This window comes from Abramis brama (genome assembly GCF_963993115.1).
Source record: "Abramis brama genome assembly, chromosome: 11".
Lineage (NCBI taxonomy): Eukaryota > Metazoa > Chordata > Actinopteri > Cypriniformes > Leuciscidae > Abramis > Abramis brama.
The window spans coordinates 8,103,729-8,120,501 of record NC_139973.1 but is presented as its reverse complement, the minus strand read 5'-3'; the positions used below and the strand labels follow the sequence as shown (position 1 = coordinate 8,120,501).

At 37.3% G+C, this 16,773-nt stretch overlaps 1 protein-coding gene across 3 annotated transcripts in view; it reads left to right on the top strand.

Annotated features, from left to right (window-relative positions):
• Positions 1-16,773, top strand: part of cntn4 (contactin 4) — a 141,702-nt gene that overhangs the window by 27,529 nt on the left and 97,400 nt on the right. For all 3 annotated transcript variants that reach the window (XM_084127844.1, XM_084127845.1, XM_084127843.1), the window contains exon 3: positions 16,243-16,372. In XM_084127844.1, the coding sequence (XP_083983970.1) occupies positions 16,243-16,372 (130 nt within the window). The remainder of the gene's footprint in view (positions 1-16,242; positions 16,373-16,773) is intronic.

Sequence of the window (16,773 nt, the reverse complement as noted above, 5' to 3'; positions counted from 1 at the left end):
CATAATGTAAGTCAGTAGTGTGTATGGTCCCCACGTGCCTCTATGCACTCGTGACAACATCTGGGCATGCTCCTGATGAGATGGCGGATGGAGTCCTGCGGGATCTCCTCGCAGACCTGGATCAGGGCATCAGTGAGCTCCTGGACAGTGTTTGGTGCTGCTTGGCAGCTTTGGATGCTCCGATACATAATGTCCCAGAGGTTCTCAGTTGGATTCAGGTCTGGGGAACATGAGGGCCAGTCAATGGCATCAATGCCTTCGTCATCTAAAAACTGTCTACACACTCTAGCCACATGAGGCCGGGCATTATCTGGCACCAGGAGGAACCCAGGGCCCACTGGACCAGCATAAGATCTGACAATGGCTCTGAGGATTTCATCCTGGTACCTAACAGCAGCTAGCACATGGAGCTCTGTGCAACCCTCCAAGGATATTCCTCCCCAGACCATTACTGACCCATCGCCAAACCGGTCATGCTAGATGATGTTGCACGCAGCATAACATTCCCCACGGCATCTCCAGGCTCTTTCACGTCTGTCACATGTGCTCAGTGTGAACCTGCTCTCATCCGTGAAGAGAATGGGGCGCCAATGGCGGACTTAACAATTCTGGTGTTCTCTGGCAAATGCAAGTCGAGCTGCTCAGAGCTGAGCTGTGAGCACAGGTCCCGCTAGAGGACGTCGGGCACTCATGCCAACCTCATGAAGTCTGTTCCTGACAGTTTGGTCAGAAACTTGCACACCAGTATCCTGCTGGAGGTCATTTTGTAAGTTTCTGGCAGTGCTCCTCCTGTTCCTCCTCGCACAAAGGAGCAGATACCGGTCCTGCTGCTGGGTTGTTGCACTTCTACATCCCTGTCCCCTGTCTCCCTGTATCTCCTCCATGCTCTTGAAACAGTGCTGGGAGACACACCAAACCTCCTTACGACGGCACGTATGGATGTCCCATCCTGGAGGAGCAGGACTGCCCTAACAAAACACAAAACTAAAGACAAATCAGTCAGAAAGAATAAGGACAGAACAATTATCTATGGCCACCACCTGCAAAATCATTCCCTTTTTGGGGGTTGTCTTGCTGTTGCCTCTCCAGTACACCTGTTGTCACTTTCGTTAACACCAAAGCAAGTGTAAATGAAAAAAAAAGATTCACAATTTACTTATGCTTCCTAATTAAACAGATTGATATCCCTGAATTTTAATTGACTTGGTGTTATACCGTGATGATTAAGTGTTCCCTTAATTCATTTGTGGAGTGTAGATATGTTCTGATTGTAAATATGTGTATGTGTCTGTGTGTGTGTACATATATATATATATATATATATATATACAGACTGCTAAATATATATTCCTTTAAATAGCTTTAGTGTACCTAGCTACTTATTTTAATTTGTCCTGAATTTAAGGTTATTTTTCATCAGTAACTTCATCTACGAATAATTTTGCACGTTGGAAGTGGGCAGCAAATGGACCAAAATGATTAGACAGAGAAAGAGTGAAATAGTGATAATGATAGAGAAAGAAAGGAGAGGGTGAACCAAATCAAAGGTGTCAGCATGGCATGAGAATTCTATGCAAATCAATCCCAACATTTGGCCCCATGCAAATCCCTTGTCACCCCTGAAACAAATTGAAGTCATCAAACAGACTCCTGTGCCAAGCTCCTCTGTACTGAAAATATGCTTGTCACTCATCCAAAAATCCCAGCTCATGTTTTTATGTTTCCTGTGATTTCTTATTGTGGGTCTTTGTCATATTTTGAAGGCAAGTTTACACAGCTGTCTGTTGTTTCGGATAGATTCGGATGTGGGATCTGTGTGGTTGTGTTTGCTGATTTGCTTTACGTATTTGTTGCTGTTTCTTTGAGCCTCTGGCTGGGAGACACTGCTTTCATGCAGATCAGAGGGCCACTTTCTCCAGACATGTTTCTGTGTCTCATGGGAGGGCCAATAGACTTTGCCTCGGGCAAGTGTTGCTCGCAGGCAGAGACCTGGAACTTCGAAAAGATATCCCGACAGAGGAGAAGAAGGGGTTGTAGATTAAAAAGAGGGCAAAGAAGAGCACTTTGTCATCCACTTGGAAGATGGGATGTTTGTTCTTTCTGGTATCCCAGTCTTAGAAACACTTTGAAAGAGGAGATGTGTACTTCGCCAGAGCCAGTGCAGTAGACTAAGAAAACTTCATGAAGAAAAGGACAGCACTGGAAAAGTTAAGTTACAGTAGTACTGAGTTCAGATCTAACCAAACATGTTTGCAGAAAAGAGCGATAATAGTAATGTGCCTATTTTTGCATTATTTGTGACATTATTTTCTATTTCACAAGTTCACCTACTGTACCCATCCAGTCTAAATAGTTAATGGTAAATTAACTTGGCTTGCTGTCCTCGAAGGAGGCTCAATCCCGAGGCTTGGCTTGAGCTCTGAGGAGGAGGTGGAGGAATGCCAGAAGAATGACTGCTGCATATATGCACTCATAATGATGATTGACAGGATTGAATGATTATGCTCCTCCAGAACCTACGTTTGGAACTTCATTACAATTACATTTTCATCACCATAATATATACAATAATTTTATTTTTTACTTATATTTTGTAATTCTTATAATTGTGGTAAAAAAAAGTGGTAATTTTCCTTAATAGTCCAAAATATTGACTTAATTTTAATTTCTTAAAGCAAAATATAGGTAAATGTCATGTTTGTCAAAATCGTGTTTAGTTTCATTGTCTTTTTTAGGTTCGATGCAATGGTTTTCATTTTCATTGTTACCCGAATTCTCGTTTGTTTCTGGTTTCTGATTAGTTCTCACCTGTTCCGTTCATCATCCGTTCATCATCTTCAGCGTATTTAAGGCCTCTGTTCCTTCTGTTCATTGTATTGTGTAGTGTCAATGTTCTTGGTGTTTATTAATAGTCTATTTCTCGTTCATTCTTGTTTATCGTATCTCTTGGGGGATATTCACTACATGCTACCCTGACAATGTAGTGAAATGTAAAAATTTTTTTTTTTATTCATTTAATTTTTTTATTATTATTTATATAATATGAATTAGCTTTTATTTTTATATTTTTAGTATTCATTTTCATTTTAGTTAAAGTTTAATAATTTTGTTATGTACTTTTATCATTTTTATTAGTTTGTTTTTTATTTCAACTGATTGTTTTCAGTTAATTGCCAAGGAAACATTTCTAATGTCTGTGAAAATTATTTAAGTTTAAGTTTTCATCTATGATTGATATTACACATATAGTTTCCTCACACAAATATGTTGAATGACTTCAGGACTATATATACAGTACCATATTAACTAATTTTGTGGTACTTTTTCATCATTTTTGGAGCTTGAAAGCCACTGGTCACCATCTACTGTCATGCTGGCAAGCAGTTTGCTAAATATCGTGTGTGTGCGTGTGTGTGTGTTCTGTAATACAACGCTGAGCCTTTACAGTTACGATTATTGAAAAGTTTAAAGTAAAATCATTCACCGAATGAATTCTGAATGGTCACCTTTCCTGGAAAAGCAATATGCATTTATTCAAAGCAGCATAAAACATCTGCCATGATTATTTCCATTCTTTCCACATCTCAATATTTAATATAAATCATATCCACATGTGGCCAAAGTACTCATATCTATATCTTTCTCTTTCCATTATCATTTATCAACCCAAAGATGGATATTCCCCTTTCTCCCCGGACTAGCTCCATCTCACAGAACCCCATTCACTCTAATGGCTCCCGCAGAGCATGAACAATGTGGGCAGCGTTTCCGTCGTTCCCTGACCTTGAACCAATTTATATAGCTTTCTGTCGCTCTCTTCCCACAAATGCATGATCAGATGTGTTGGGGGCTTCATCGAGCATGGAGGAATACATTTTCTTGTAAGTTCACCAGGGCACGCCGTGTGGCGTCTGCCACAGTTGGATTTACAGATATAGTAGCTCTGTTCTTAAAAAGAGTGGACCGTATCTCTAAGTTTAGCTTTTATCAAACCCAAGGGAGAACATGCCCACAATTGGCTTCAAGTCTGAGTTCTAAACAGACTTATCTGCCCATATCTTTAAGAGCTGAGCGTGGAAAAGCTGCTCTGCCCGTGGCTTATGGAGTGCAAAAATTAATGCAATAGATTTTGGATTTCTAAAGAAGGTTTTGCTTTGTCTGCCTGTTGTAATTTATTCTCTATTCACATTGGGGTTTGTGGTTAGATCTGTAAATTCACATGGTCACCTGGTCACAGAGATTGTGGTTTGTGCATTTGGTTCGTTCGGAATGGGATTTTAAAAGTCTAAAGCTTGTAATCTTTAATGGCTTTCCTTTGAAAGACATACTGAAATCTCTAGCAACGTGTGTGTTTTCAATAAAACGAATTACATTTTTTCTGAAAGTCTTTAGTTATAAAGCTAAAGTAACTACAGTAAGCCATTTGTCTTCAGTGTGAGAAACCGAACACAAATGCTCTTAGTTTAATGTTCTCACCTTGAGAAATCCCTTCGTTTTTTTAACCAACATAATACATTTCTTTCATCTTTATGTATAAGAATCTTCAAATCCACAATCAGACGAGAGAGAGAGCGAGCAAAGTTAACAGGAGTTTTTGACTTGGTGCTCAATTGATTGATTCCGGCCCTTTGCCAAGCCGGATTCCAAGACGTGGCATATGAGGTCACTCTCACACACACTGTGTTAGAACTGTAAAGGTAATGGTATTGTATGTTGTCATGGTGACAGACACTGCTTTGAATTGAATATAAAAGTGTCACATTCTACATTATGCAAGCAGCATTACAGTTTGAAATTCTTGAAATGTCTGACACGTCATTTAATGGCGGCACAATGGACATTTGAATAGAGAACTTCAGACTTCAGTAAATGAGTTCTAATGGCTAAATAGAAATAGTTTTGAATGTTAAAATATGCATGCATTTTGATGTATTTAATATTTGAAACTACAAATTTGACTTGCTTTACGGCAAGCGTTACAATAGTCATTATTTTGTTTTTCTTCGTTTCTGATGTTACAATACATCATACTTTCATAAAATCATATATTCATTCCGTTCATTCCAAAGCCGGTGCTGGATAAACAGCGAGCGTGCGTGTGACATTAGGCTGCGGTAGGCTAAATTATTTACGACAGCGGTAATGGACAATTCTGCTTCCAACCTGTAGAGCGACCGAAGAGGAAAAGTTCTTTAAGTGTTGCTTTAAGGATAATGACTATTTTAATATTGTTTATATTCACTATCATATTGCATTTTCCTTCATTTTATGAATTAAGGGGTCGCTTGCAATCGGTATACATTATATTCTCTACCATGGTATATCTCAAAGTACAATCCAGTGTTATTTTAGTATCATTGAGATACTATTATAGCTTTGAATTAGTTTTTATTTTTATGATTTCCGTTTTCATATAATTTTTTGTTTATCGATTTATACATTATCGTTTATTATATCGATTTCTTTTAAATCATTTTTAAAATTGTAGATTTTAAAGACTTTAATTCAGTTTTAAAGAATTATTTCAGTTTTAGTTATTATAGTAGTACATCAAGTTAAACTAAATAAAAATATTTAAAATTTAAATAAAAGTTTAGGGCTGCATGATTAATGATTTCTGCTTCCCTCGATTAATTAAAAATAACTGTCTTGATATTGGCTCCCTTAATCTTAATCTTCTTAATCTTCCCAATATGGCAACCAGACTCACACGCAATCCCTGGGCTGCAAAAAATCGCTGATGATCTGACAACACTGACAAACATATGTTGTAGTTTAGTGATGTCCATTTTGAAATTCTTGATGAAATGCTTGAATTAAAGTATCATACAGCTAGTATGTGTTCATGAGGCCATGTGATTTGGCTGCTTCTAAATCTGCGAGAAAACCTTCTTTGTGACGAACAGTAATAAATCCAAACTTGATTCTCCGACCATATTGTTTGCAATTGTGGTTGCTGAATAAATGCACTTACACAACCTATGCGCTACAATATAATACTATGGTATTGCCATATTATATGTCCAAAAATGTGGTATTACCATGGTAGCATGTCCACATAAGCATATTTTGGTATGGTTCTGATATAGTGTTTTGTAGCTTGTGAATGAATTGTACTTGGTCCTGAGACTGGTTCTCGGTCTTCTTGCTCTAATACATCTCTTGTCATTAATAACAGCAGCTTTAGTTGAGACTTAGAAACCTTTAATCTGATCATTACAAAGAGTAGCGCAGTGTTAAGATCAATTAATACCTCATTAATCAAACACAAACTAGTCTTAGCAGCTGCCGCAACTGATTTTGCTCATTATCATGCATAGTTTGTTATATATTTTGGCTGTCAGAAGCACTTGAGAAGTGAATTATTTCAGCTGAATTATTGACAGGCCATGATTTAGCCACCCAGCGGAACTAATACACTCAGGAGCAGATTTATGAAAGCCTTCAATACATGTTGGAATTTTCGCTCATGAATTTTCAGGGGCTTGATCAATGATTGGAGTGTGGCAAGAGCCCCAACCGATCGCAGGTCCTCTTGCTCTGCATTGCTCCAGCAATGCAGTCTGCACTCTGACAATGTCCCAGTAAATCATAGTCTTATGTGTGAACCACAGAACAGGGTAGAAATGACAACAAAATATTCTTATGAAACTTTGCCAAGTTATTACTCTCATTATTGCAATAATTTATATTACAAGCTGCCCCCAAAACACATGATAGTATACCAATTAGACACCAATTAATTAAATATGTGCTGAAACGCACAAAAGAAATTATATTTGGTAATAATTTAAAATGTCTCCAATATCATGTGAGTTTGCACATTGTCAGTTTATTTGGTGTATTATTGTTCATTTAAACGCATACAAATCACTTAACATACAGACTCCCATTCAAATTATTTAGCTAACAAGTTTAAACTTAAAGGTGCAGTAATAGATTTCTGAGAAACGCTATTGAAAACGAATCAGACCGAGCACCACAACACACTTGTAGCCAATCAGCAGTAGGGGGCGTGTCCACTCATGATGGAGAAGAGAGAGTGAGCAAGAGGGAGATTTAAAGAAAGACTGTAGAAAGAGAGATGGCTGAGAGACATTACAAAAGAGAAACGGTCAGAGGAATATCTCTGGAAAAAAAGGGTTATAATCAGGCAAGAGCTTTAGGACCCACGTTTATATTAGACAAGCTTTCCAGCGCTAAAGAGACATAAGCAGGAAGGCCTGAAAACAGATGCCGAGGTTGTGTTGTTTCTGCTCCATAGTATACATGAGTAACACTGGTTTTGCGGTTTCACAGAACCAATATATGCTGTTGTTGTAATGTTGTTTATAACAGGACAGTTTTGAGTGTCATTGTTTGTCTGGAGCTGGTGTGCTACTAGCGACTATCAACAAACTCTTGCTTGTATATACTCTTGTGTACTGTATGTTCATTATTTATTCTTCCTTGTCATTCATTCATCATCTTTGCTTTATTTTTCGCAAAGCATTATTTTGCTTTGCTTTGGCCAATGATTAAAAAAGAAATGCACTCTAGCATTGCGTGTTCGTGCATTTTAGGTGTGGAGCAATGAAGGGAACGGTCTGTTTATTTGTGTTCATTTCAATTGTCTCAGAAATCGCTTCACTCTAAAAAATGCTGGGTTGTTTCAACCCATGTTTGAGTCAAATATGGACAAACCCAACTGTTATTTAACCCAATTATTAAATAAAGTTTTAAACCCAACGGTTGGGTTTGTCCATATTTGTCCCAAACATGGGTTGAAACAACCCAGCATTTTTTTGAGTGTTACTGCCCCTTTAAGTGTAAGTTATTTTTTGTGAACTTTTTTGGTGTGAAATTTTGGAAATTAAATTGAAGTATGAAAATGTCCCATTGTCTTCACAGAGATAGAATATTCTCAGAATCTCATTATTCAAAACATAGCGCGAATTGTGATTGGTCTTATTTTTTACCACAATTTGCATACTGAATTGTGATTGACCTTTTATCCCCTTTGCACTTAACTATTTATCACCTTGACTTTGTTAATTGTTATATGGAGCCTAAAAATTAGATGCATGTTGAAGTGTCATGACTAGACAGTAAAAAGTGACAACCCTGCAACTGATGCCACGACGCATTTTTTGTTGATGTACTGTAACCTAATGTATTTAGCTTATTAGACAATTCAGCGATGTTAGACAGACAGCGATGTTGTTGACTTGAATGAAATCAATTGATTTAAATGCTACCTCATACAGTAAAGTATATTTTTGGTGCCTGTTCTGTTCTATCTGTGTCTTTTGATGTTTTTCTGTTGTAGCTTGATCTTAAATCACTGTGAACCACCGAACGGGATGAGAGAGAACAAGATAAGAGAAACTTGCAACCTTTTGTTATGTTATTGTTTTTTTTCAAACTGCTATTCGCACCCTCGGTTGTCCGTTGTTCTGTGGACCACGGCATCTGGTCTACGCCACCCTGTGTCCCGTTGCCAGGCCAACAGCGGCAGTGTCCTATTAGCACAGCCCTGCGGACTCCTCAAAAAGACTATCGAGCAGAGTACAGCTGTGGCTGTGATACAGCACTGTCCTGATCCTCGTCCACGTCTGCATTTCTGCAGCCTCAGCCTCAGTCTCTCCATCTGGTCTTTGAAGGAGACCAGAAACCCCCAAGTAATCAATTTTTAGTGAGACACTCCAGCGCCTGTGATATTTCAAGTACCTCCTGACTTTGTGAAAAATAATCTTGCGCAGGATGACGTCTTAATACCAGGCCGCTCGGTTCCTGCGATTGACTACATTAAAGCTTTCATTAGCTTTCATTTGATTCCATTGCAGTTCATTGATGACAGTATTAGCGGGAGCTGACTTCTTGTTGATGAAAGCCAAGACCGTCTCTGAGTAACAGAAGCCCTTGTTCCGCTCCAGGTGGACTCACCTGCTCCATCTCGGGGGACGCAATTATTCTTATCGTGGCTGCATGAAGGCACACGCATCCCTAGATGGCTGCGCAGGCAAGCCCTTGTTAATTGGTGATGTCAGCGATTCACCGCTGGCCCTGTTTTCTTTCCTACCGTTCTCGTTTCCCTTTTCGGCACCTGCTTCGTTTGGTTGTTGTTTGCGCTTGCTCGACATTTTCTTCTGCATATGTATATATCGATAAATGTTTTATTCATGGGAATTGCAAACCGATCCCGTTCCTACCTCCTCCCCCTCTCTCTATGATTTCCTCCTAATGCTTGTTTGAGGTATCATAACATGTTTGGCAGAGCAAGCCGAGATGTTTTTGATGAGGAAAAATGTGACAGATATAAGTTGAAGTTTTTCTTGACACTGCAGGGATCTTTTAATGAGAATGTGTCGTTAATTGACTGACTGGGAGATGTGGTTGATCACAACACATGCAATCTTGCAGTTTTGAACCGACTCGCCTTCCCGAAGGATAAACACACCTGTTCTTGAATAGTAGTGCTATTGACACCATTTAATGTGATTTTAAAGATTTTATTTTGAATTAAAACGTTAATTTTGTTTACTCTTTCCTGTGTTCAAAGTTTTGTCAGGCCTTGTGGTGTTGTTGTTCATTGCTGTATGTTGTCATGGAGCAAGACATGATGCAAGGCTTGTGAAACGTGTCTCATGCCTTGTGTCATATGTCCTCTGGATATATTCCGTTTGTGTTTGTACAGGTGATTGGCCCCTCTGCATCCAACATCAACAGTAACATATGACAAGATAACACTATGTCAAACATACAGAATATTTTTAGTGCTCTCCCTCTGGAATTGTGCACATATCGGTTGAATAAATGTGTTATGAAGTGAAATGTATAGTTTTTTTCTGATAGATTCTGATAATAGATCTATCTATCTATCTATCTGTCTGTCTGTCTGTCTGTCTGTCTGTCTGTCTGTCTGTATGTCTGTCTGTCTCCTGCAAGCAATACAAGCTCTCAAAGCTGAAATCATTTTGCAGTAAATGGAATTACATGGATTTCTCAGAAAAGAACCCTTGAAAATGTGTAATGATTTCTGCTGCTCGCCCCCCCCCCCCCCCCCCCCCCCCCCATCTTATCGCTTGGTTAAATTGTTTAGAAAATTGTCTAAGCTGCTTATTTATTTAGCACAACCAATGCGACCCCTTGTCGCTAAAAAGCGTTTTTCTGTAATTTTGAAGCTGTAATATGTGTGTGGATGTTCTCTGGTTTGTGGAGAAAATGCTCACTCCTGCTGCTCTTTAGAAGCCTGATGACCTTTAGAGCTTTTTATGGCTGCTGCAGACTAAGTTAGTTAGTCTCAATTCTACTTCCTCTGTTTTTACTTTTGCAAAATTTGCTTCATCAGTTGTGCAGAGATCCAACGAGGTGATGTGCAATACTTAATAAGTTTTCTTTTCACAGAGCCAACAAACATGCACAAACCAGCAACACCTTAAGTGATATAAAGTGTAATTAGCTGAGGCCGTAAGTGTTAAATTATGGAGAATGTACATACTTAATACTACTAATACTTAATACTTTAAGTTTATACTTTATTGTCAGACAAGTCTGAAAATTATGGAGAATGTACATACTTAATACTACTAATACTTAATACTTTATACTTTATTGTCAGATACTTTATACTTTATTGTCAGACAAGTCTGACATTTTTCTTGCATAACAGTGTCTATGTTTAAAATAACCAACATACATTAAACATCGACATACACTTAAACCTCCCACATTATACATTCAATACTACACTTATATAACTACAACACCTTCACAATACTCTTGATTTCTGATTAACTGTTTTGTTCAACGCTAAGATAGCCTGATGCACAAAAGAGTGTTTCAGCCTCACTTTGTTGAATCTTGGAACTCTGTACCTCCGCTTTGATGGTAGTAATTCAAACTCATTGTGCAGGATATGAATACGGTTAGAAACCATATTATTGGCCAGCCTTAGCAAATTGTTATAATAAGCTGAATCATAAAGCTTCTCAAGAGGCTGGCCTACAATCTTTGAACAGATTTTTAATTGATTAAACAACTTTGTTTTTAGCATAACAGACAAACTCTTATACCAAATAGAGTTGCAATATACTCATTATTACAGACCTAAAGAACAACAGAAGATTCTGTTGAAGATGTTGAAGATGATGTAGACCCTAATATAATATCCTCGGTTTTACTCGTATTATTGACAAGAGCATTATTCAGTCATACCCTGTTGATGATGCCCAGGACTGTCCAAGTCATTCAACACAGATATTAAAACAGTGTCATCAGAATACTTTAAAATATAGCCAACTGATTTAACATGTCAGTGCGACAATCGTCTGTATATAAGGTGAAAGGTATGGCAGAACTGACGCTACCTTGTGGTACTCTGACATTTGTTGTGATTGCAGACGACAGTTTTATTCACTTTGACTCTCTGAACTCTATCAGTGAGAAATGAAGTAATACCAATGGATCAGATAGGGATTTACATCCAACTGTACAAGTTTTGACATCAATCTGTCAACCTGAATTGTATTGAATGCAGAAGAGAAATCCAGAAACAAGGTTCTTACAGTTGTTTTGGATTTATCCAAATGTTTAGAGATGATATGCACTAAAGCAGCAACTGCATCTTCAGTACTACAACCTTTCTTATAGGCGAACTGCCAAGGATCTAGTTTATCTTTAACTATCTAAACTAAATGCTGAAGCAACAATCTCTCTAGACATTTCCCAATTACAGAGGTAAGGGCTATTGGTCTAAAATCTTTATATTCTCTTGGACATGAAATTTTAGGTAATGGTTTTATGTATGCGGTCTTCCGTATCACAGGAACAGTATGTGTGTCAACTGAAGCTTGAAATACTGGTTGCCACACCGGCGCCAATTCATATGCCAAATTCTTTAAAAGACCTGCTCTACATCCAGTTTTTTTTTTCTACAACAGTTTTTTTTGTATTAATAGACTGAAACGTTTTCCTAACTTCCTCAACCTCAATAACAATTCTGTCCAGTAATGATGGAACCATATCAATTGTTTCATTCAAGTTGTTGTTTACCTATTAATTCAACTCTGGTAAAAAAAGGTGTTCAATTCATTCCCAAAACAAAGTACATCATCAATTACAATAGATTTGTTTGAAGATGACAATCCAGTCATTGTTTTCATGATGTCCCAAACATTTTTAGTATTATTAGTTTTAAAGGCTTTCTCCAAACGCCTCTTATGAACTTCTTTTGTTTTCTTTAATTTAATCTTTAACTCTCTTTCTGTTTAAGTGCCATAATATCCTTATTCTTAAATGCTACTTTCCTCAAATTTATAATTTCTTTAATACCTTTAGTCACATATGGTTTGTTATTTGGATAAACTTAAATCTCTTTTGTAGGTATGACCAGCTCCACACAGAAGTTAATATAATAATGTAACACTGTAGTTCTTTCATCACGTGAGCCTTCCTCAAAGATTTCCCAATTTTTCCAGTTGCAATAGGCTTTCAGTTGTTGTACACTTTCATTCAACCATAATCTAATAGGGCTGTCACTTTTGTGAAAAAATCCTATTCGATTTTTGAGACATAAGTGTTCATTGAATCGATTGTAAAATCGATTTTCCATGTCTAAAGACGTTTCCATATTAAATGCCAAATATGGGCAAAAGTGACAGTAAAGACATTCCAGGTTGAATTTTATATCCAAAAAAGCTACTCATAATCACATTTTTACCTACCAAATCCAAACAATGTGTTGTGGAGCAGTGTTTATCACCAGGTACAGAGAGAATGTACCCGTGGTGCCTCTGACACTGAAATAAGGGGCTGTCATTGTCATGTCACAGGAGGGATTAGTAGAGATAGTTAGAGTTGTGATGAAGTATCTGTCTCTGTGATGGGAAGCAAAACAAGCCCAATTAAAGCACCTGGGACCTAAAGAGCAGCCATACAGGTGGCAGTGATTCACACACACTTATGCACTGTGGAGCAAATTCTACTGTGTTATAGTGTAGACAACTGTTTTTACTTGTTTATACACCCAATCCAATAAAATGAAAATAAAGGTTGCAAAATAAGGCACTTAGGATCGAATGCGCTCTTCACGGGTGATGTAAGTATCCATTTACTCTGGAAAGACGCATCAGTTGTAGTAGAATGGATGGTGAATACTGACTGACACTCAAAAAATTTGAGATGAAGCAGATCATGAGATCTGGGTATGTTTTTAATATTTGAACACATTACAAAGCCTTTCAATTGAAAAATATCATTCCTGAGATTTACTTATATTCTCAAATTACTCAGATTTTACAGCAGGTTGCAATTCTAAATTAACACACACACACCTACACACTCGTATTGTGTTTTCATGTTTTATGGGGACTTTCCATGGACATACTGATTCTTATACTGTACAAACTGTATATTCTACCCCCTTACACTAATCCTACCCCTGAACCTACCCATCACAGAAAACTTTCTGCATTTTTACATTTTCAAAAAACATTTTTCCTCATGGGGACCAAAAAAAATATCCCCTCAAGGTAAAAAATTACTGGTATAACTATCTTTGTCCTCACAACGCAGGGTTTACCATGACCATACACACACACACACACAAATTAACATATTTTTGTTTGTAAAATAAATGTTGATATAAATGTATTTTCATCATTTTATTGAAATCATGATTTACATTTAAGTCAATTTGTTATAGTTTGTAAATATAATATTATAATTTAAGAGTGTTTATATGAAATTAAGTGAAATTAATCAATATTCGGTGATAATGCATTATAGAAATTGGAATCAATTAGGTTTAGAAAGGTATTGGTTAGAAATGTTGAAACTTACAGCCTGCTGTATGTATTTTAAGTGCCCTTTCATTTTTGTATATCCAAAATAAATGTAGAAATATATATTTAATATATTAACTATATTTGAATATTGTCTTTGGTACAAAACACATTTACATGGCCTATGGCAAAACATTACGCAACCAGGCTGCCTAAAAAGAAATACTTTTTTTTTTTTTAAAGACCTCAGGAAAAAGAAAATCCAAATTTTTTCTCCTTAAAAGAAGCTTAAAATGTATCTCTCACTTTGCCTCCTGCGAGCAATACAAGCTCTCAAAGCTGAAAGCATTTTTCAGTAAATGGAATTAAATGGATTTCACAGAAATGAACCCTAAGAAAATGGTAATGATTTCTGCTGCTTTTTCCCCCGTTTTATTGCTTGTTTAAATAATGTTTTGAATTTTTTTTAAGCTGCTTATTTATTTAGCACAACCAATGATGTGCTGACACCCCTTGTCGCTAAAAAGCATTTTTCTGTTATTTTGAAGCTGTAATATGTGTGAATGTTCTCTGGTTTGTGGAGAAAATGCTCACTCCTGCTGCTCTTTAGAAGCCTGATGACCTTTAGAGCTTTTTATGGCTGCTGCAGACTAAGTTAGTTAGTCTCAATTCTACTTCCTCTGTTTTTACTTTTGCTTTTGCAAAATTTGCTATAACAGTTGGGCAGAGATCCAACGAGGTGAAGTGCGATAGGACTTCTTAATAAGTTGTCTTTGCACAGAGCCAACAAACATGCACAAACCAGCAACACCTCAAGTGATATGTGACCCTGGACCACAAAACCAGTCACATGGGTCAATTTTTTTAAATTGAGATCTATACATCATCTGAGAGTTGAATAAATAAGCTTTCCATTGATGTATGGTTTGTTAGGATAGGACAAATGTTTGGCCGAGATACAACTATTTGAAAATCTGGAATCTGAGGGTGCAAAAAAATCGAAACATTGAGAAAATCACCTTTAAAGTTGTTCATTTATGTTCGTGATTTTGCTGCATTCACTCACAAAAATAAATGTTTTATATATTTATGGTAGGAAATTTACAAAATATCTTCATGGAACATGATGATTTTTGGCATAAAAGAAAAATTTATAATTTTGACTCATACAATGTATTGTTGGCTATTGCCACAAATATACCCGTGCTACTTATGACTGGTTTTGTGATCCAGGGTCACATATAATTTATAAAGTACAAGTGTAATTAGCTGAGGCTGTAGGTGTAAAATTATGGAGAATGACAGACTGTTTAAATACAGTAAAGGAGCAATTCATAGACAAGATTGATTTTTCCAACAACAAAAGACCGCAAATGTAACAGCACAGCAGCATTATTATATTTTAATGTTATCTTCAGCCACGTCTCTTCAGCTTTGATATTATAATCTCTTCATAATCATTTGGTAATATTCAGCTATTTTGAGAGATGGGAGAAAACATGCCCAAGCCATTGCATTTGTTTATGAAAGTAACAACATTTCCTCTTTGAAAATGATCAGAGATGATCACTGGAATGTTTTCAAATAATGCATTGTTTTTTCACTATGAGAATTATGATTTTACATTATCATTCAGTAATCTTATTTAATATTCCTCATATAGTGACAGATTATTATTTTTTTAAATGTTGAATACACATTACAATTTTAATTAATGCATATATATATGCTTAACAGATTGATCCAAAATAAGTTATTGCTAGGTACATAAAGGCCCGGTTTCATAGACAAGGTTTAGATTAAGCCAGGATTAGGCCTTTGTTCAATTAGAACATTTAAGTAACTTTTATAAACGTGCCTTAAAAAAAACACATTACTGGTGTGCATCTTGAGATAAAACAATAGCACTGACATATTTTAAGATATGACAGTGCAAGTTGTTTTCAGTTAAAACAGCTCAGTAATGCATTTTAGTCTGGGACTACGCTTAAGCCTTGTCTGTGAAACCAGGGGCAAGATTAATTTTTTGGTCCCATGTCTCAAAACCTAGAAAATTGTGCGGTTATCCGAGCAGGTCGCGTGAGCCATCTCAGTGTGTCACCTCACATGAGGAGCCTCAAATCTCAACTGAGAGGCGCTTACCACACGTCTAATTGCCTGAGCGTTTTCCGTTACAACTGCGCTGCCATAGCGAAGGTTAAAAACAGACCACAGAGGTGATGGAAAGCGATGAACGTGTGTCTTCAAACCATTGTTCTATATCAATCAACGGCGATTCCATTACAGTTGCCGTGGTGTTACTTGAATTAATTGATATGTTTTGTCTGCTTGTGGTTTGACTCTCTAATGGCTTACCAGTGCTGGCCTGCTCAGTGCCACCAGCTAATAGCTTGTTTTGCAAGCAGGTTGGGTGTCTGTAAGAGGAGCGTGCTGATCGCTCTCTTTCTCTCTCTCTCTCTCTCTCCCTCTCTATCTGTAGGCAACACGCTGCAGACTCCCGTGTTCTCCAAGCAGCCAGGCAGCATTGTGTTTCCAGTAGACTCCATGGAGAAGAACAGAGAGGTGGTTTTCAGCTGTGAGGCACAAGGTGACCCTCCTCCTTTTTACAGGTGAGCTCACTGCCAACTTTATACCGCAAAAACATTGTTTGGTCATCTGCATCACTGCTTCGGTAAATTGAACCTCAGTCCCTTTTTTTTTACGATTTCAGAAATGCACAGGCTCTTTTTTGGCACCACTAGCACCATATGCGACATGACATGATAAGCACTTAAAATCTTTCTTGAGAGTTTTTGTCTTAATCTACTGGTTTCTATTTCTGCAGCATTGCACTGGGTAGCCCCCACCCAAAGTGAAATCTCTTTGGTCCAACATTTTTCCCATCATAGCTGTAGATTAAACATCAAACATTTGATGTACTGTTTTTTTTATTTTTTTTTATATATATTTTTTTTCTGACAGGTTTCCACAACTGCCATTGGTCAGCCAAACAGATAGTCCCACCCCAAAC